A 21,238-nucleotide genomic window follows, 5' to 3' on the forward strand; every position below is an offset into this window, starting at 1 on the left:
GTGGAACTAATAACCCCCGAGAAATATTTATCCTTATTTAAGTTCAAACTGAATCCATCGTAACCGTGTTTTTTGTTTCAGTTATTTATTTCGTAAACTAAACCACAAAACTCATTCAAAACCAACACCTCATTTAGGATTTAAGACAACACTTAAGTAAACTAAGATAAGTATAGCAACAAGGGACATCAAGACCTTTACTAGTAGCTTCCCGTGGTTCGATATTCTTATTTCGAAACTAGCTACAATTGATTTGTGTACTTGCAGCCATCGGTATGATCATGGTGAAAAAACTAGAATAGGTGCATGCGAGCCTAGTAAAATACCAAAATCCTAGCGCTAATAATCCAAAAACATAAGGTAAAACATGATGCAAAACGAACTCATCAGAAGTTGGGGAATACTCATCAGAAGTTGGGTCTTGGCCAAATACCGACCTACGAATCTTTCAGTGGAGTGAAAACCCCGATTGTTGTCATGATAAGTAGGGACTTAATTTGTGCGCCAACTTGAAGTGGTCTCTGTGGGTCCATATAAGAACATGGTAATAATATGCATTTAAAAAACACCAAAGACATACTGAACTTTGTATGACGTAACTTGCCTCATAACAAAATATCCACCATCATGGGAATACAAATATGACCATAATCATGTAGGGAAGCTCATATGGTTCTAAAATATGTGAACACATGGAGAGATGTTAATAAGCCTGCCACAATCCCGTGAGGGGTGGACAACTCCCTTATCATCATGTAGGCCATAGTGATGTTAGAGATGTTGGAGATTCAACTAGAGGCTCTAGCGATGTTTCCCCTCCAATGTTCATTAGTGGTGGACTTATGTATATGTTTATTTGTTTCACCTCATAACATCGTCTCTCTTACATTAAGAGCACTTTCACTTTCCGCTAGACATGAAAGTCTTGGGGTAGGTTCGCAGGACCCATCGGTGCAAAATGAAGTTGATCAGAGACAAAAGCGGAGGGGACCCTCCCGGGAGCAGTTAGGCTTTTGGGCCATGCCATGGGGCCCTTGGCTCGCCTCGTTTGCTTCTTAGTCTTGGGCCCATCTGGTACTTTTGTTTTGCAAAAAATACTGACGTGGGATTTTCTCCCAAAATTAATTGGTCTCCATAAGAATTCCAAAACTAAAAAGTACGAGAAAAATAGTGGTTTCCTATATTCCACAGTTAGACACCGGAATAATGGGAATTCAGGGGAAACCCCGTAACACAAGAAAAACTATGGTGGTAACTTCATATATGATGGATAATAACATAATAAACTACATAATACATAGATATAAAGTTTCACCTTACGTGGGCCCCATGTGGCCCGAATAAAACTCCTTCCATATTTTCCCCCGGTATTTTGCATATGGAATCTTCCCGAAATAAAAGACTCCGCGAAAAGGTTTTCTGCCTTCTAAAGTTATATAGTGAAAGTACAAAATAAAAAGTGGTACATAACAATTGGAACATTATGTTAACCTTAAAATCAAGGCATAGATATATTTAGGACTCATCAATCACTTGGTGAAGAAGACCTTACTTACATATTACTCACGGTTACTAACTGTTATCACCATTTTGTTGAGTCTCGGATCCTCTGGATGATCCATAATTTTCTGGGTGCCAAAAGCCTCTAGGCTATTCTGGGATTTACTACATATCAGATCAATAGCTCCCTATGCAAATCCAGAGGTCAAGCCGGATCAAGTTCGGATCCTCCAAGTAAAAACTGGTCGTAACTACCACAAACCTTGGGGTTTCATTAATTTGGGTTTTTCTTAGGCATGTTTGGTGTCAATAGGATATGTTATTAGCTGTTGATCCCCACTCTTTTCTAACAACGAACCTCTCTTAATAGCAAGGCTTCTATATGACTCAGATACACCGAAAAGTAGATGCGAAATTTAAGAATGTATCTTCTTATAAGCTTTTATATAGGTAAATCCACCATTAATATTTACCATCGTAGGGGACTTCAAGATGTTCTCATACTTGCAGAAATCCCCGAAGTCATTACTAATGACCATGAAACCCCACCGGGGCAAAGATGTCCTTCCAATCGGTGCGATTGAGTGCGTTTTTGGCCTTGACCCTCACAAACTGAATATGGGTCCCGGTAGGAGCCTTGCTGGAGATGCTCTAAGACAGTATAGAGGGGTATGGAGCTGGAGTGGATCTTGTAGGATACTAAGTAGATGATGATTTTACGTATCCTATGAGACTCGGGTAGTAATAGTACGACCAGTTAGTGTCTATTATGATGTGTTCACGACGAGTACACGAGCTAGACTAGATCATCCCATGAAGTCTTGCATGTTAAGTCAGAACGGACTCCTCCTCCGGCAAGGGTCTTCAGGTCCTTATACAATGTCATCTTGTTTGTTGCAAGTCTTCAAACTTAGATGTGGCGTGGTTTGGTCGTGATAACCGGTTAGTTTAGGATCCATACTGTCATGTGTATTTGTTCTTATTTCATCTTGGCATGACTACGCATGGGGTGGGGTCTCAAACATCATAAGTCGATACGGTCCTCATACACCCATATAGTATACCTATTTTAGTTATTTTACACTCCTCGCGAAAGAAGTGATGTCTTTGGATTTTTAATAAATAAGTATATTGATTTTAATTGAATGGGGGATGTGAGAGAGATAGTGAGAGAAAATGCTTTGAACTTAAAAAAAGAGTATTTATCTCATGTTATATTTCATGTGGACTTGTGGCCAAGGAAATTAATGTGCAGAGCCAGTTTATCATTGTTTCACATAGAGTGTAAATAGATTGTATTTCATTATATTCTCTAAGCACCAAATTGGAGGCCTCCCGATAACAAGGCCTTTCGAAACCCTCGTCCCTCCCGTGCCGCCCCCGCGCGGCGGCCGGGGGGGATCCCTACGGCGCCGCCACCCCTCCCCCCCCTCTCCTCCTCCCCTCCCTCGCTGCCGCCTGCGGGCGCGGTCAGGCAAGGCCTGGCCGGTGGTGACGGGGATTGCATCGTTCCCTCTCGCGTGGGGGTCGGGCGCGGGGCGCCTACCTCGGGCCAGGGCGCGGCCCTATCGTCGGGGGCCTCGATGGCGGCGCCTGGCCTCGGCTCGGCAATGGCATGACGGACGACATGGCGGTAGTGTGCCATGCCGGTGGTGTAGGGAGGGTGGGGCGGGCTGCAGGGGAAACCCTAGGCCCCCTTCTCCTCGCCTCTCGGCGGCTGGCGGTGGAGGGATGGCGTTCGGCTGCAGCGGTGCCCAGGTGTGTGCGGTGTCTCCGGACTACGTGAGTTGCTTGGTGTCTCCGGCGGCAACCATGGCCAGCCTGGGATGGTTGCCGACGTGGGGGCCTGACCTGAATAAAGGCGGCGGTCCTAGGGTCTCTCTTGGGCGAAGATGAAGACATGCCGGAGGCCTGGCCTCCATGATCTGGCCGTAGTGTTGAGTTCCGAAAGGCGCCGCCAGCGAGTGTAACATTGCTTCTATTGCCTGGAGTTTGTTGGATCGGTGGTATTCGGTCGTGCACACCCATGCTTTTATTCCGACCATTTGGTCTGGAGGGAGCGGCGCGAAGCTCTTTTCTGTGTTGACACCAAGTAACAGCTGATCCATGGTGGAAGTCAGCAGAAGAGAATATCATGAAGGTCGGATTGGAGGACTAGCTAATGGAGGTTCAAGTCTTTGCGTTGTTGAGGGGCTTGCTTGGTGTTCCGGACTTCGCAGCGGTGGTATGAAAGTGGGGGCGGCAGCACATGTGAAGTTCGGAGTCTTACCTTTAGGGGTGAAAACCCAAGGTCTGGCCTTAACTGGTTGAAGCATTATTTTGAGAGCGGAGACTATCTTCAGGGTGAAACCTAAGATCTTTGATCGGGCGACGACGGCGCTTGTGCACTGTTCCCTTCTTGGAGGCGTCGCTTTTGAAGAGTCTGAATTTCAGGTGTTGTCTTGGTGGTAATTGTATTATTGTTGCTAGGGCTGGGATATTGTAGCGTAACTTTTATTTCTTAGCTTTCTTTTTCTCTTTTTTGGCTATGTGCATCTGTAATGTTTTAGGACGTTGCGTTGTTGCTGGGTGTAATTGGTATCTTTTGATATTAATATATTCTCTTTATCGAAAAAATTAAAATATACATGGACATATTCTCCAAGGTACTATTATATACACGTAGAATACCATCTCACTTTGAGTGAGTTTGACTAATCAGAGCCATTTATCTTCTGATCCAACGGGATCCTCAAAGCGGTACGAGGTGGACCGAGCCGGTCCACAATATCTCTGTTAGGTCTTCCGCGTCTCCCAGGCGGCGGCGGCGGAAAAGTTTTTCCTGCTCCAATCTTCGGCATTTGTGCTGGGCCCCTCTCTTTCCGCTTGCCGCTCCGGCGGTAGGAGTGAGGGGACCCCATTTTTTGCATGGTACTTAGGGCTAGGAGTTATCTGGCATGGCGCGGCGTTGGGGTGGTGGGAGCGGCGCCCGGGCAAATAAATCTGCCTCAACTCTTCTCCCACACCGGCGCTGTTCTTCATGGCGGTGTCTCGGAGTTGGTGGCACTGTGTGCTTGCCGATCTTTCAGATCGGTGGCTTTAGGGTTCATGGATGGTGTCGGCGAGGCGGCGGCGATGACTCCATCAGATGGTTTTTCCTCCTGTTTTGTCCCGTTGTTGCGGCGTTATCTCCGGCGCCAAGGTGGAGCAGAGAGGATTCGTCCAGGAGTACGTGCAGACGGTGGTCTGCACTGGTGACAGCTGGAAGATGGTGCACATTGTGGTGGGTTCGTGGTTGAAGGCTGATGGTTCTGGTTCCCTACTCCGACATCGTCGTGCGTGGGTGCCAGTGCTGAAGTTCGATGGCGTGTCCAGGGACATGCTGCCCTGGTCTGACTTTTTCAACGGCAATGGTTTGTCCTATGGCAAACTACATTGGAGGTACGAAAAGCTGATGATCAGCGATGGAGCCGCGTCGAGCTCAGGTGAAGAGGTGATCTGTCCATTTTTTTTCCTTGGTGGCTGCTACGGTGGTGCCGAAGAAGATGGATAGGCGTTGGTTTGTCACAGAGGTTTATCCTATCTTTCCAGATCTATAAGATCGGTGTATACGTACTTTGTATCTCGTCTTTAATTTATCAATGAGAATCGTATTACCATGCAAAAAAAAAAAAAAATCTTCTGATCCAACGACTCTACATCCATTTATATTCTCCGGCCTTCATAGGAAAGTTTCTAATGTATAAATTATGGTCAATAGTGTTAGGGCAATATACTTGATGTATTACCAGGGGGCCAAAGGCCACAATATATAGTACATGTACAGGTGGAAATATGCAGGAAGCCCCCTAACATATGGGGAAACTACAATATACAAATATATACATCTAACACCCCCCCTCAAACTCATGGTGGATCCACAACACCGAGTTTGGAGAGTAAGAAATCATGCTTTGCGCTCGAGTCACGTGCCTTCGTAAAGAAATCCGCCAACCGCAAATCCGAAGGCACATAATGAACCGCAACAACATCATCCCGCACCCGAGCACGTGTGTAAAAAGCATCAACACCAATATGCTTGGTCAGCTCATGCTTGACCGGATCACGTGCAATGCGATAGCACCTGTACTTGTCGGACAAAAGTGGAGTGGGTGTCGTAACGGAGACCCCAAAATCTGCAAGCAACCACCGTAACCAAGTCACCTCAGCAATCAACAAAGCCATAGCCCGCAACTCAGCCTCAACACTCGAACGGGAAGCTGCGACCTGTTTCTTCGTCTTCCAAGCAACAAGCGAACCACCAAGAAACACACGAGTAAGCGAAAGTGAACGACGATCCGTAGGATCACTCGCCCACGTAGCATCCGAATAGCACCGGAGCCGGAGAGAGCTGGAACGGGGAAAGAAAAGGCGACGAGTGATCGTGCCACGAAGGTAACGTAGAACACGGAGGAGATGACTATAGTGAACGAGTGGTAGGAGCTGAGACAAGCCGACTCGGAATATGAACAGGATAAGAAATATCGGGACGAGTGACAACAAGATAAACAAGACTCCCAACAAGATGGCGATAACGGGTGGGATCGGGAAGAGGATCACCATCGGTAGGACGAAGCTTAACATTAAGCTCCATAGGAGTATCGACCGTGCGCTCATCCCCAAGAGCGAGCACGAGCAAGAAGATCCCGAATGTACTTTTCCGAGAGATAGAAAAGCCATCGAAGTGGAGGAAACCTCAATGCCAAGAAAATAGCGAAGAGGACCAAGATCGGTCATAAGAAACCGATCACGAAGACGAGCCTTGACAAAGGCAATATACTCGGGATCATCACCGGTAATGATCATATCATCAACATAAAGAAGAAGAAGAGTACGTCCACGAGGAGAAGTGTGAACGAAAAGTGCTGGATCATGAAGACTAGGAGAGAAACCAGCAGCGGTCACCACATAGGCGAAGCGCTCAAACCGAGCACGAGGGGCCTGTTTGAGACCATAGAGAGAACGTCGAAGACGACAAACCATCCCATCGGGAACAGAATACCCGGGAGGAGGCTGCATGTAAACCTCCTCACTCAACTCGCCATTAAGAAAAGCATTCGAACATCAAGCTGGGAGACGGACCGGCGGCGAACGAAAGCAACCGCAAGAAGGGTACGCACGGTAGTCATATGAGCCACGAGGGGCAAAAGTCCGATCATAGTCACGGCCGTGCTCCTGCTGAAAACCACGAGCCACAAGACGCGCTTTATAGCGCTCAAGAGATCCATCAGAGCGAGTCTTAATTTTATAGACCCACTTACATGTGATGGGACGAACACCAGAAGGGGGAGAAACAAGATCCCAAGTGCCAGTGCGCTCAAGCGCAGCGATCTCCTCAGCCATGGCAAGCTGCCATTCGGGATGACGCTCGGCATCCCGATAAGAAGTCGGCTCGGAAACGACGGAGAGACCATGCTGACTAGGAGAGTAACGAGACTGGAGCACGACGCCGACGCACGGGCCGTGAAGGGGAAGCTCATCCGCAGAAGACAAGTCATCAGAAGAAGAGGAAGAAGGAACAACATCGGAAGGAGCCGAAGCCGGAGAACGAGGAGTACTAGGTGGACTAGACGAACGAGAGGATGGCGCCGAGGGGGGCGCATCAGAAGTAGTAGGGAGGGGAGGAGGAACAGCAGGGGGTGCATCCGAAAAAAGAAGAAAAGAGATATCATCCACCGGGTAAGTACCCGAGGTGGGGCGAGGATAGAAGGGACGCGTCTCATCAAACGTGACGTCACGAGAGATGCGCATCCGACGACCAACGGGGTCCCAACAGCGATAGCCCTTATGCTCATCACTGTATCCGAGAAAAACACACTCAACAGACTGAGCGGTTAGTTTGGTGCGTTCACGAGGAGGCGAAGGACATAGCGAGACGCAACCAAATGAACGGAGAGTCGAGTAGTCCGGAGAAACACCGGAGAGACGCTCGAGAGGAATGCCACCTCGTAGAGCGGCGGAAGGCTGAATGTTAATGAGGTGGGCCGACGTAGCAACAGCCTCGGCCCGAAATGTGGCGGAAGAGAAGAAGCAATCATCATAGCACGGGTGGTCTCAAGAAGATGACGATGCTTACGCTCGGCGACGCCATTTTGAGCATGCGCGCCGGGACAAGAAAAGCGAGCGAGGGTGCCCTCCTCGGCAAGGACACCACGAAGGTGCTGGGAGATATACTCACCAGCAGAATCAGCACGGAACACGCGAATGGGTGAGGAATACTGAGTGCGGACCATGGCCGCAAAACGCCGATAAATAGAGAGCACCTCACTGCGAGAGTGCATGAAAAACACCCAGGTGTACCGTGAAAAATCATCAATGAATAAGATATAGTATCGATGGCCCCTTTCGAAGCGAAGGGAGCCGGACCCCAAACATCTGAATGGACTAAATCGAACGGTCGCTGAGAGACAGACACACTAGTAGGATAAGGAAGCTGAATCTGTTTGCCTAACCTACAGCCCCGACGAGTGTAACGACCCATCTCCGAAGACGGACCCCGGAAGTCCACGATGAACCAAAGACGACAGGCGAGAGTCACAAAGGTGACCAAGACGATGATGCCACTGCTGAAAAGAGCCGGTGACAGAGGCAACAACCGGAGGAGAACCGGCGGATGGAGTGGCAGCGGAAGGAACACGAAGCCAGTCTAACTCCCAAAGCCCCGGAGACTTACGGCTACGAGGGCCGGCTCCAACCAGGGCTCGTGTGCGACGATCCCGAACCGCACAAGACTCGGCGTCAAGAATGACGCGACAACCGGAATCGGTGAGCTGGCTAGCAGAGAAAAGGTTCATCCGAAGGCGAGGAACATGAGAAACATCGGGGACGAGAGAAAGAGGGAGTAGAAAGGGTGCCTCTACTAGAAACGAGGAATAGAGGTACCATCAGCCGTGACAACACGGACAGGAGAAATAAGAGACCGAAGAGCGAGACGGAATAGAAGACTCGGAGGTCATATGAAAGGAAGCTCCGGAATCCGGATACCACGGGGACGTACCGACGTGTAGAAACCGGTGGTCGCGCGAGTGCCGGAAGAGCCGATCACGGAACCGGCGAGCGCCGGCGAGGAAGAGTCCGTAGTAGCGAGCGGACCACGAAGACCCCGAGAATGTCCCGATCGGAGAGTGCAAGCTGCAGAAGATCCCGAAGAGCCGGCTTGCCGACGATCCCGGAACTGGCCGACGTAAGCCGGGATCCCGCGTCCAACGAAGTGGAGGAAGTGTGGCCAACCTTGCCACAGTAGGTGCAATAAGGACGAGGGCGAAGACTCGGACCGCGAGAATGCTGACGTAAACTGGAATCCCAAGCATCAAGCAGGCGGTGAAGCTGCGCTATCTCATGCGCAGAGAGAGGCGCGACTGGAGAGGTCGACGTACAATCAGGGGCCGACGAGGAGCTATCGGCCACACGCACGGAGGCCACCAAAGGGGCGGCGGAGAGCAACATGCCGATGAAGACAGATTCGGCAAAGCGCGGTCATAACCACGTGAAGAGGCCGCGAAAGTCGGTGTAGAGCGGCAGGCCGACGCGAGACGGAGTCGACGGAGCGCGGCCATAACCGCGAGGAAGAGGCCGCAAAAGTCGATGTAGAGCGGCGGGCCGACGTAGACGAAGTCGGCGAAGCGCGGCGCGAGCCGCGTGAAGAGGCCGCAAAAGTCGATGTAGAACGGCAGGTCGAGGGAGACAAAATCGGCGAAGCGCGGGCAGAGCCGCATGAAGAGGCCGCAAAAGTCGGTATAGAGCGGTGAGCCGACGTAGACGGAGTCGGTGAAGCGCGGACAGAGCCGCAGGATGAGGCCGCAAACGGAGACAGCAGATAAATACCAAGTACCGAAGGTGGGCCCAAAGAAGGGGCGGGATCAGCGGAAGACATAGCTTTTTTTTTTTTTTTGCTTTTTTTTTTTTTGCTTTTTTTTTTTGTGCTCTTTTTTTTTTTTTTTTTTTTCAGCTGGAAGTCAACGCCACACAGAACAGATCGATCTCAGCAGCAAGCGGCCGGAGGCTGCCCGCGCTGATGCGTAGTTGGATGGAGCGGCCGGATCCTGAGCAGGGGCGGGCGGATCGGAGTGATTGAAGAGATCGGCCGGCTCCTGGCGCTGGCCCAGGCGGGAGAGTTGAGCAGGGGGCGGGGCGGGCGGATCGGGCGCGGGCGACCGGGAACCGACAGCAGGCGGGCCGGACGAAGAACGAAGACGAAGCAGAGGAGCAGGGCGACGGAGACGGCCACGGAGACGGCCGGACGGAGAGCGGACGAAGAACGGCAACTACGGCCGGGACAACGTACAGACTAGGACCAAGTTTAGCTCTGATACCATGTTAGGGCAATATACTTGATGTATTACCAGGGGGCCAAAGGCCACAATATATAGTACATGTACAGGTGGAAATATGCAGGAAGCCCCCTAACATATGGGGAAACTACAATATACAAATATATACATCTAACAAATAGAATGACACTCCTCTTAGGATATATTCCTCGAGCTTGAGATAAACAAATCTTAATTTTTTTCAGTTAACACCTCAGGACTAACTATATATACACACGTTTAGATTTATAAGTACATATATCGCATTTCTTGTGTATCCCGCTCAGTTCCATAAAAGCCCCACTCTTTTTTTACAAGCTTATGATAAGATATGTTCCATAACTTCTTGACCTGTGCCGCACCCAGTACTTCTGATCTGCCGAGTTTTCAATGCCGCAATTTCCTTCTAGGTCATGGCCTATGCTACACCGTTGCAAACGGGTGGGTATTGTGGAATTGGATTCCTCCCAAAGTGAATTCATCTTGTGCATCTTGAAATTCCTTTATTTGAAGCAACTGGCGAGAGTAAAACTCATTATATTAAGAAAAAAACAAGGGTTATCAGGGCACGAGTTAGGAAGCAACAGATAATCTAGACACGACAATAGGGCCTACTCCCAACCTAAAAGACACCCAAGCAACGTAGTCCAGCCCAGCATCTTGAAGTAATTAACAGTGCGGATTGTAAATTTAGGAAGATGTATATGCATATATACGCCGTGTATTATTGACTTGGACGCAAATATAGATGATCCCTATTCCCCTTGCACCGAAAGAAAAGAAACAAGCAAAAATAAGTATGGGTTTTAGTCAAGGCCAGAATCTGATGCATGGGAACCTCAAGCACGGAGACTGAATGTTTCTTAGCATGTCCTATCTTCCAAAGCTGGAAGAATCGTTTCAGAAAGACAGGGCGTGAGATACGTACCGTGATGATTGTTTGCTGCTGGTTAGTAACATAATATAGTGTACTATTAATAAGTTAAGAGAGATGTGGGCATGGCAAGCTCACGCCTACAAGTGCAGCTGAAATGATGCGATGATCGATGGGCAGCAAGATGCCACCTTTTGGCATTTCTAGACTCAAATAAACCAAGTGTGATGCTCCTTTCTCGTTTCAGTGGAAGAATTTGTACCTTCTGATCTTGTTTGGGGCGATTGTTATAGTAAGAAATGTGAAATTTCATGTGCCAACCAGTTCACTCGAACATTATTCCTTCCTAGGGTTAGCCTGACCTATCAAGCGAAATTGACAATGGATGGTACTAGTTCCACCAATGGAACCCTCCTGGCCTAGCTTTCACACCATAAAGTTAATCTTCATCTGTTTTTCATGAGTATTTTGTTTGATGAAATATATGCATAATAGCCATGATTAATGAGTGGGAATATTCAAACGTTGAGTCTTTTGCATGCAGTACATTATTGTTGTTCCTACTACAGAAAGGCAAAAAGGATGCACAAATTAAATTGTCCCTGCCTCTTCAAAGTCTCAAAGGGTCAGGGTATATATATAGTTTAGATTTAAACCAAATGGTCCTACAGCAATCCTCCTCGTCCAAGCCAAGACAAAAGTTAGCTATTTTAAACTAGCATTAATTTCAAATCGTGCGGCCTTATTCCATTTTGCATAAGAATTAACATGGTGGTGCTCACTAGCTAGCTAAGCTAGTTCCTAATCACTTTCTACGATCCCTAATCAAGCGCCCCCACTATAGTTTCTGCACAATTCATCATAGCTTCCCTTTTATTGGTCTACATGTGTGAAGATCACATCAAGGCTCGGCATGTCCGAAAACGATAGGTAACCGCAGAATTCTTCTCCAGAACACTGGAATTGAAATAGCTGATACTCATGGCACAACCGCAAAAAGGAAGTAGTAATAATCACTTATGCTTTTTGTATCTTTCGGCTCTAGAGCTAGAGTGACCAGTGGCAGAACCAGAAACTCACTCGGGTACAATGTAGCCAAAGTGGGCAATATTGTTCCTTCTTGTCTTGTTTATTCAAAGAGAGAAGATAGCCACAAGTGGTGAATACTAAGAATCCTTGAATTTAGTGTGATCCTCGCTTTTGCAAAGGGGTATTCCTTGGGTACCCTATGGGGGCATCACAAGTGCAAAATAAGAAGGAAAAAACTAAGGAAGAAAGCATCACATCGGTCCAATCTCTAACCATCACGATGAGAATATATATCGTCGGCTCAGATGGAAAATCAGTGAATTCAAGATGTCCCAAGATAATAATTTACCGTGTATTTTATTTCAGACGTGGATAAGGGCATGTTTGATTCTCATGATACATACAAAAACTGCAGGATCAAATTGTCATGACCAGTTGAATCATATTGGGTAATTCTTCAAGTAGTGCTTAACTCACAGGAAAAATAAAATAATTGTAACCTAAGTTTTGACCGGATAAAAAAAGTCTGCAAAACATAGTTGAACATAATAGAAAAAACTCTACACTCCTAAGGATTCCAATCATGCGAAATGAAACAAGACACATCACTACGAGAAAAATAGGGGCTGTCATGCACGCTATCTTTGCCGTGTGCGCCCGCACGGCAAAGACTTCTTTACCGTGAGCTCTAACCACAGAAAAGATAGAAACAAGTGCACAGCAAAGAAACGATTCACGGCAACGACAGAAGAGAGCGCACGACAAAGAAAGCTGCACGACAATGGACCACCAGAGCGCACAACAAAGATTTGGTGCACGGCAAAGGCTCTGGGCATTGTCGTGCCTCGCCCTTTGCCGTGCGCCCACCTGGGACGCACGGCAACACCGCCTTTGTCGTGCGTTTTGCCTTTGCCGTGCGCCATATGGCATTTTCCTTTGTTTTGCCTTTATATTTTATTTTATCTAATACTTATATATTTTTTAATTAGTTTTACTTATTGATGACTATTTATTAGTTTTACTTAAGACAATGTGTATATACTCATACTATTTGCAATACAAAAGTACTCTCCATCTTCATCCCTCACATATAAAATTAGGGTTTCGGAGCAATTCGCGCTTCGAAAAATCGGCTAAGTGTTATCGCTCAAATGTGAGGAAGGTCACACCGGGGAGCTATTCTTGCACCATTATACCTTCCACCACACTTTCACACATATCATAGATCCACATGCAAGATTTGGTGGGGACTTTGCCGTATGTATGCACACGACAAAGGATATTTGGTCACTTTGTCGTGTGCACACGCACGGCAAAGATGCCATGTGCCGCGCAGCTGTGCTCCTGGCGTGCGTCTGGGCGTGCCTGGAGAATTCTTTGCCGTGCGCGCTGGGGAGTGGCCGCACGGAAAAGAGCAGTGGCACGACACAGGCCTGCCTCACAGCAAAAGCTATGTGCACGGCAACGACACAGCGCACAGCAGCGTTTGTTCCACAACAATGGTCTGCCGCACGGCAAAGGCTACCTGCACGACAAAGAAAAGGCCGCACGACAGCTTTGCGTCGCACGGCAAAGATTCTGCACGCACGGCAGCGTCAGCCCGCACGGCAAAGGTCTACACGCACGGCAGCACTACGGACGCATGGTAAAGTCTTTGCCGTCCAACATAGGCGAGCCGCATGGCAAAGAACTCATTGCCATCGAAATCGTTGCCGTGCGGCATCGCATGGCGAAGACTTTGCCGTGCATATAGTGCAACGTGCTATTTTCCCGTAGTGCATAGGAAAAATTAAATGGGTGAAACCTATAAAATTCTTATGGTATTCCTCTAAATCAAACGAGCCCCATGCGAGTTTGATTTTCAAAGATGGAAAACCGAGGAACATATTTATCTTCCTTTTCATGCAGGTTCTCTAGCCTGCTTTGGGATCGAATCATCCTACCTGATAGAACTGGCTAGCCATTACCAGCTAGGCACCAGCATGCACTCGCAGATAGTGTTCAAGCAGATCAATTCGGAATTCCCTTAAGATAATGCGCGATAAGAAAGGCTATTCTTAGTAGCACAACGACGGCCTAAGGGATCAGGATCAGCTCGACGTTTCACCACCTTGCAACTTCTAACTATTGACCTATTATTTGTCGTTACATAGGCATATTAAAGTTTTGCTAATATCCCACACTACAATGAATTTATATTTAGTACTGTGCCATTTAAAACGACTTATTAGTAATTGGGTTTCACCTGATGGGGTGCGAAAGTTCAATATACACACTATATCAATGGAAGAAGATCGAAAAGCACCTGTGTTTGCCAAAGATACACCCATTCATCGTCTCTTCAATATTCAGCGAAACTATGAATTTCTTCGTACTTTTGGCTGCGCTTGCTGGTCTAGTCTCTGTAAGTATAATGCACGTAAGCTCGAATTTCTCTCCAAACTATGTGTGTTCTCGGGATATAGCGCCATGCACAAAGGTACAAGTGCTTGGATCGGAGGATTTATATTTGTTTTCCTTATGCTACTTCCACTGTTAAGACTGATCTTCCTACTCTTTATGATGCTATCGCTTTTCCTTTGCCCGAATCGGCAACGAATGAATATATGCGTAAATATGACTTATCTTACTTGTTTAGATTGAGGGGGTGTGTTAGGATCGGTCGATACGTGGTGGTGTTGTATTTCGCTCATATACGAATGTATGTAACATGTATGTCCTCTCGTGAATATATATATGAAGAGGAGGTGTAGGTGATTGCCACACCTAAAACCCTAAACCTATTTTACTAACTTATACATATCCCTGAGCCGTACAAATTTCTAGTTACTCGAAGAATCAACATGACTCTTAGACCCTCTTTGGATGGTGCAAAACTTTTAGGATACCAAGTTTTACGGGTTTTTTTTCTGTAGATGCCCTATCTAGGTCAAAGAAATGACCGATGTTTTTCGGGTTGATTCTTGTGCCCCAATTTCACATCCACCCTAAACTATATTTTAAAATTATATGCACTTGAAATCCAGATGTTTTTATGTTAAATCCAAATGGCTATTCGTATAATTTCTCTAGTTGAACTTTCATGCCTCTCTGACTCTGTTTTTTCCTCTGTTACTGTCTTTCAAGTTTCAACCATGCAATCTAAAGATACCCTTATAGTGGCGGGTGATGGTTAAGCGTACTTAGCTCGACACATCTGTATGTGCAAAGTGTGGGCCGAGGAGATCCGTTGCCACGCCGCATGGGCTTTGCCCGGCAACACCCCCTGCGGTGACGAGAGGATGATCATGACGCAGAGAGGTCCTGGAGCGTCTGGCGGTGGCCCCCGGGTGCGGCCGGCGGTAGCTGCACGGGAGCGGTAGGTCAGGAGCTCGGGCCGCACCCTCTTATTTTCTGGACCCTCTTGTTTTCCTCATATGCATTGAGTCTTACACATCCCTATTATTTTCCACCTTTGCATGTGAAGAAGTTGCACCGAAATTTCCATGGAAATGCAAAGGAATGGTATAGATTATATGTCGATCATATCTATGCGCCGGTTGAAGCATAACATCATTAATTTGGACACATTTGCACCGTCATGTGGCCTACGTACTTAAATTAGTTAAAGTGTATTTATAAGAAATATGTGTTCTTCGTTACTTTCAGATGATATGTACCATATATATCATTGTTCTTTAGTTTATAGAGAGATAGATAAGACATGCTTACATTCTTTTTGCAAATAGTTCTGAAGAAGTAGGTTTAGTGGTGTGCATATGTGGGTCTGCCCTACTACTAATGTGTCCCTTGTGATGACCAACTTTCCTGGTAGGCACTCTGGGCAAGTACAAACGTAATCATGCATATCGTTTTGTAAACAAGATGCCAACTTGGAGTTAGAAATGATTATTTTCCAAGTGCACGCTTGTACTAACTACCCTAATAAGATCACCTTAATTAATCATATGGGTCTTTCAAGCTTTTGAACCATCCTAAGTAATAGATCCCACTATAAAACACACCGTTATTAGTGATCGGCGTTAGACTTATCTAGGCTATTACATGTGCATTAACAAGACCAAAAGGATAAGACAAATGCTAGTGTCACCCTCAAATAGAAAACAAAAAGATGCAGTAGAGGGAATTCCTTTTGACCATTGCTTTAAACCAAGATTGGACCATTTGCAAGAAGTGGAGGGCATCATAATCAATCAAATAGCTCAGAATGGAAAATCATGGCTTTGTACAGATGTACTTTGTATTACATGTCATTGGATCAAATACTTGCAGCTGATGTCCATTTGTGTGGTCCTTAAACATGGAGTTTATATTAAAACCAACATTATATAGATACATGTCCTGGTCAGCTAAGCATTCTCACATACATTTTTGTTTGTTGTGGGTACTAATCAAGCAAAGCATCCTCACGTCTAACTTAGAATAAACATAGCAGCCATGGTTAATTTGTCTCATAGGTTCTTCTTGGATTTTTTCAGGGGTAATTTGTAGTTTCGGAGAACCATAGCAGCCATGGATATTTTGCCCAAAGGTTATTTTTGGATTTTTTTTTCCAAGTGTAGTGTATATGTAGTTCATGATCAGAAGAATATAGCTACCCATGGTTAATATCACTACTGAGAGTAACTTCATATGCTGCATCAAGTAGCATGACTACAACAAGAAGAGACAATATATATATAAGTAAGACATATGCAAGATGGCTAGCTGAACTATATGTTAGCTTGTTAAATGGGGCATACTGTTCTTTGTCCCTTCCAACTACTATTGACGTCAGCTGTTTTTCTTGCATGCATATAGCCAAATGCTTTTGGGCAACAACTAAGCAGAAACTTATATAATATTAATGGATAAGGAGTGGAGCAACTAATGATTGGATGACTGTTGCATGAAAACGAAATGTGCAGTTCATGGAAGCCGTTTCTCTACAATTCATCACAAAAATCATCACCACTTTTCAAGATAAAGCAAAAGAAAACAGAAGGCCAAGAAAACACCACTCAAGTGGTTGTGGTACACACAAAGTTTTCTAGCAAATGATAATACCATGGACTGGCTTTGGTTGATCTAGGTGCTAATCAGTCTAATCTTACATATACTGGCACTACCTAATAACTGCTCTCACATAAAAAATGAAATATAGTGCAAAAGCAGTGGGGCCAATTAATATCGGTTCAATGCCTTATATATTATCACTAGATGCAACTTTTCTTTAGTTCGTTAATTATGTATATATAGTTCAGTGGTGCACTACGAAATAGAACCATTGCCCCAAAAGAAGATTTGCAAGTTGTAATGTTGACATTACCACTAAGGTTACAACATCAATTCCTTTCATGTAAAATATCATCTCTGTTTTTTTGCACACCATGCTAATGGTTTGACCCTCTATTATGCAGAGCAGTTTGACTTTCTTCATCACGAAAAGCTTTGACTTTTAATCAAAATAAGTTTGACTTTCTTAATCACAAAATAGGGTTGACTTCCTCACAAAAACATGCTCCTAATTTGGAAATCAGATCCATACAGTAGTATTATCATGAGTGATCATTCTTTTAGCTAGTGTCCAAGCGGTTAGTCATGGCAAGTGTTCACCAAGAGATTCCTTTTCTGAAGAAAAAGATAATGCAAAAAAGGGTCAGTTCGTTTTTTGCTGTCATATATCAGCTGTGTCCAAGCAGCTGATCTATCAGTGTACGATTTTGACTTTAATGACACATTCTCATGTATTAGTTTACTATACGCTGACCTGCTAAAAAACTGAAAGTGAACTACTTACCGTTACGGGAGACCTCTAAGGCTTAGCAGGGACAGGTTGACTTTGACCACGCTAAAGAGAAGAAAAAAAAAACTAAACCGTAAGCCCGTTTGGTTGTACATGCATGCATGCTGGACTGGTGTTAAGTGTTGACTCTGAGGAACAGTACGCACACGCAACAAGAACAGCTGGAACAGCACCGCCACCTGATTGCTTTGACCTTGACACGCAAGCACTCTCCCAGCTAATCTCAATCATGCATGGGGAATGCTTCCATCACCAAGAAATTGGCTTGAGTTGGAAAATGACAGCCAAAGCTGATGAGATGTCAACTCCCATACGGCCATACCCATGAAAAAAACTAATTAGATCAATGTCAACCCCACAATCAACCCACATAACCACTACAGCACTGAGCAATTGGCTTTCAAATCAAAGGAGCGGCCACTACACACGCCAATTGTAGCCTGCATAAACCTCTCTCTTTTCCCTCCATGCGAAGGTTCTTTTTTTGATAGTGGAAGTTTTTGTCGATTATTATCGTCACATCGGTTGCGCTAGAGTTCAGTTGCAACCTCTGCATAGGAGGATGCAAACCCGCAAACAAATGTCTAGTCGATTAATTTTGGAATGTGGCGTAACTTGTCACTTTTTAAGCTTTTCCGACCTAGATTTCATCCCCCTCCCCTCCCCCAACACGCACACGCACACACACACATACTTACTTTTGGGTACTAGTAAGAAAAATATCTCAAAGGGGGTGGGATTTCCGGTAACCATGGTTACCACTTACCATAAATTATTATCGGTTGAATATCGAACGAGAATCTCAAACAAAATATGAATTTCAAAATCGATAATATCTAAATATTTTGTGTATATGTTTTGGAGGAGGGAGGGTGTATAGGTTTTGGAAGAGGAGGGTTGAAAGTTTGGGACAAATGAGTTGGGGCATGGGGTACCATCAGAGGGGGAACACATAGTTTTTAGGTTGGAATTACCAACCAGCCTAGATTTAAATGAAGTGGGATTGTTTTGTTCGTTAAACCAATTTTCAAGAGGGGCGTAGAAGGTCCGATTAGTGGACGGTAACCGTGTATTTCTCTTGGTAACCAAGTCCCTGATCAAAGCAATTCAGTTCAGAACTTAAATTTGAGACATGGTCCCTGTAGGACATGGATTTATATTACTATATGAAATTCATATTGGAAAATAGAGTAGTCGACAGGTGCACACTAAATAAGAATCTTGATAGCGCCACTCACTGTATTAAAATTAAGCTCCGATTGCGATAAAAACTAGCAAGTAGTCCATCTTTCCAAATATATAAGTCCCCCACATATATTTTGAGCTTACTTAGCCATATATTTGACAAATAAGATATGATTTTATATGCCATGGCACATATAATTGCTGGATTCCTATTCAAAAGAAGTTTTCAATGGTACAATTTATGTATAACCTACTCATATTTTATTGGGATTTGCTAGTTCTCTGCTAGTTAAGAACTAACTTCATGCTCAGCCAAATCTTACACCGTTTAAGTTGCATCGTGATTCGTCCTTGTCATGAGTTATAACTCATGTTGCGACTGAAATTTAATAACATTATTTGACTGAGAAAGTTCTCAGTCGACTGAGAAATAGTCACACCCTACTTTATTACTCAACTTTGCCATCAAAGTTATGCTCAAAATTTGAGAGGTGCTTATATAAGTTATGCGGTAAGTATACAATTTCCTTTTCGGGAAGTCAAATATATTGACCTCTAAAAAAGAAAAGCATACACTATTAAAATATACACTATTCGCGGATTGAAGGAGTATTTCGAGCGAGGGAGTATATTCAACTGATCGTAAGAAACAATTTCAGGAAGCAAATTAAGCCTATATTATTTACTAACATCTCTCTCTATATTGCACAAGAGCCTGTTACATCGGTCACCCCCAATCAACTGAAAGGGTTAATTCTTGAGGCAAAAACCCAAAATTCAAGTTACACGCTCGATCTCGATCACTCATCTCAAAGTACCAAAAAAATAGGAGAGAAAAGGATTTATGTTAGCCCGGAGCAGAGTCGACCAGCTCGTATAAGAACAAGCTTACTCTGCTTCGCTGCGGGTCATCGAGAGCTTGACCGTCGCCGCCGTGGGGTGTACTGTACTTGGCTACCTTGCTGAGCTCGTGCTGATCGCCAATGGCGATTGCCGATTGTGTTATCACAGCTAGTTCAGGAAGCGTTCGGGCGGATTCTGTTGTGTGGATGTACGTTCGAAGGAGGTGCGTGCGTGTGTGTATTAGACGACGGCGGTGGCGGCGAAGACGGAGGCATTGCCGGCTGCGGAGGCGAAGACGGAGGCCTTGCCGGCGGCGGCGACCATGCTGCATTCTTGGTCCTCGTTCAAAAACGACCGGACGGCGTCGATGCAGGGCGCGGCGACGAGCCGCTGCCACGCCTCGTCGGCGGCGGCACCGCGCTTAAGGAACACCTCCGTGGCATCCACGCGACGGACGCGCCACATGCGGGCCAGCCGCTGAATCTTGCCGCGCTGGCGGCACGCGAGCCGGGACGTGTTGGCCTTGATCTCGTCGATGGCCGCCGCTAGCATGAGCTCTCGCTCGTCTTCGCCAGCACCGGTCGACCGGAGGTAGGCGTCGAGTTCAGGTGCGCCGATGGCACGCCAGAGGCCCCTGGAGTAATCGGTGCGGCGGGGGTCGAAGGCAGCGGCGACCTCGTCCACTAGCCCACGGCGGCACATGTCATCGACGCGGCGGGCCACGAAGTCGCGCAGCACGGGGAGCTGCACGTCCACCCAGAGGAAGCAGCAGTCATAGCGCTCCCGGAACGCGCGGCGGTCCCCGTCCACAAGCTCCTCGACATACGAATTAGACCCGCCAGCGACGACGGGGATGCGGCCACGCGCCGCGGCGCCAGCTGCGGCGCGCGCGGCCTCGCGGCGGAAGTCTGCCGCGGAGAAGTCGTCGTCGGGGCAGGACACGACGCCGAGCAGGTGGTGCGGGACGCCCGCGCACTCGCCGGGGGTAACCTTGTTGGTGGCCACGTCCAGGCCGTCGTACAGTTGCATCTTATCGGAGTTAATGACCTCGCCGCCGAAGCGCAGCGCGAGGTCGATGGCGAGGCGGGACTTGCCGGTCCCGGTGGCGCCCATGACCACGACGGCCTTGTGCTTGGGGGCCGCGTGCCTGAGCACGGGCGACGGGGGCGGGGGGCGCATCGTGTCGGCGCGGTCAGGCAGCGCGATGATCGGCGGCGGCATCGTCTTCAGCGATATCCGAGGGAAGGCCAGGGCAGCCGGCGGCGCCATGGAGAGCGGCATGGTCAGTTAATAATGCTAAGCTTGATGGAATGCTCGCTTAGGCTGCACAAGCTGCCGGAGGCGCGCGGAGGTAGAGTGTTGTTGGAATGTTGTCGCTTGCTCTGGTTTGTAATGCAAGGGTGTGTAGGATGAAGAAGACGAGATGGTGTATTTATAGGGGTGCTTAGCAGATACTAAGCCTGAGTGCTCGTGAGGAAGATGGTTAATCGAAAGTGTTGGATTAGTTTAAGCTGGAAGGAGACGTGGACTCTGGGCGAGTTGGATGCGGCGACCAGTGGGCGTAATGGAGGAGGGTTAACCGGCGAAGAGATGAGAGCCAACATGAGACTCACCTGAGCCTCACGCCGTCGCCGGCGAGAAAGCTGGTGATTTGTCTTTAGTCACTGCTCTGTCGCCGACATTCTCTTAACGGAG

The 21,238-nt window shown here is 46.8% G+C and overlaps 1 protein-coding gene across 1 annotated transcript; it reads right to left on the reverse strand.

Moving 5' to 3' along the window:
* Window positions 1-19,382: 19,382 nt before the first annotated feature.
* Window positions 19,383-20,824, reverse strand: LOC124697791 (adenylate isopentenyltransferase 5, chloroplastic-like). Its single transcript, XM_047230332.1, has one exon. The coding sequence runs from the start codon at window positions 20,822-20,824 to the stop codon at window positions 19,784-19,786; it is 1,041 nt and encodes a 346-aa protein (XP_047086288.1). The 3' UTR covers window positions 19,383-19,783.
* Window positions 20,825-21,238: the final 414 nt, after the last annotated feature.

This window comes from Lolium rigidum, chromosome 3 (assembly GCF_022539505.1).
Source record: "Lolium rigidum isolate FL_2022 chromosome 3, APGP_CSIRO_Lrig_0.1, whole genome shotgun sequence".
Lineage (NCBI taxonomy): Eukaryota > Viridiplantae > Streptophyta > Magnoliopsida > Poales > Poaceae > Lolium > Lolium rigidum.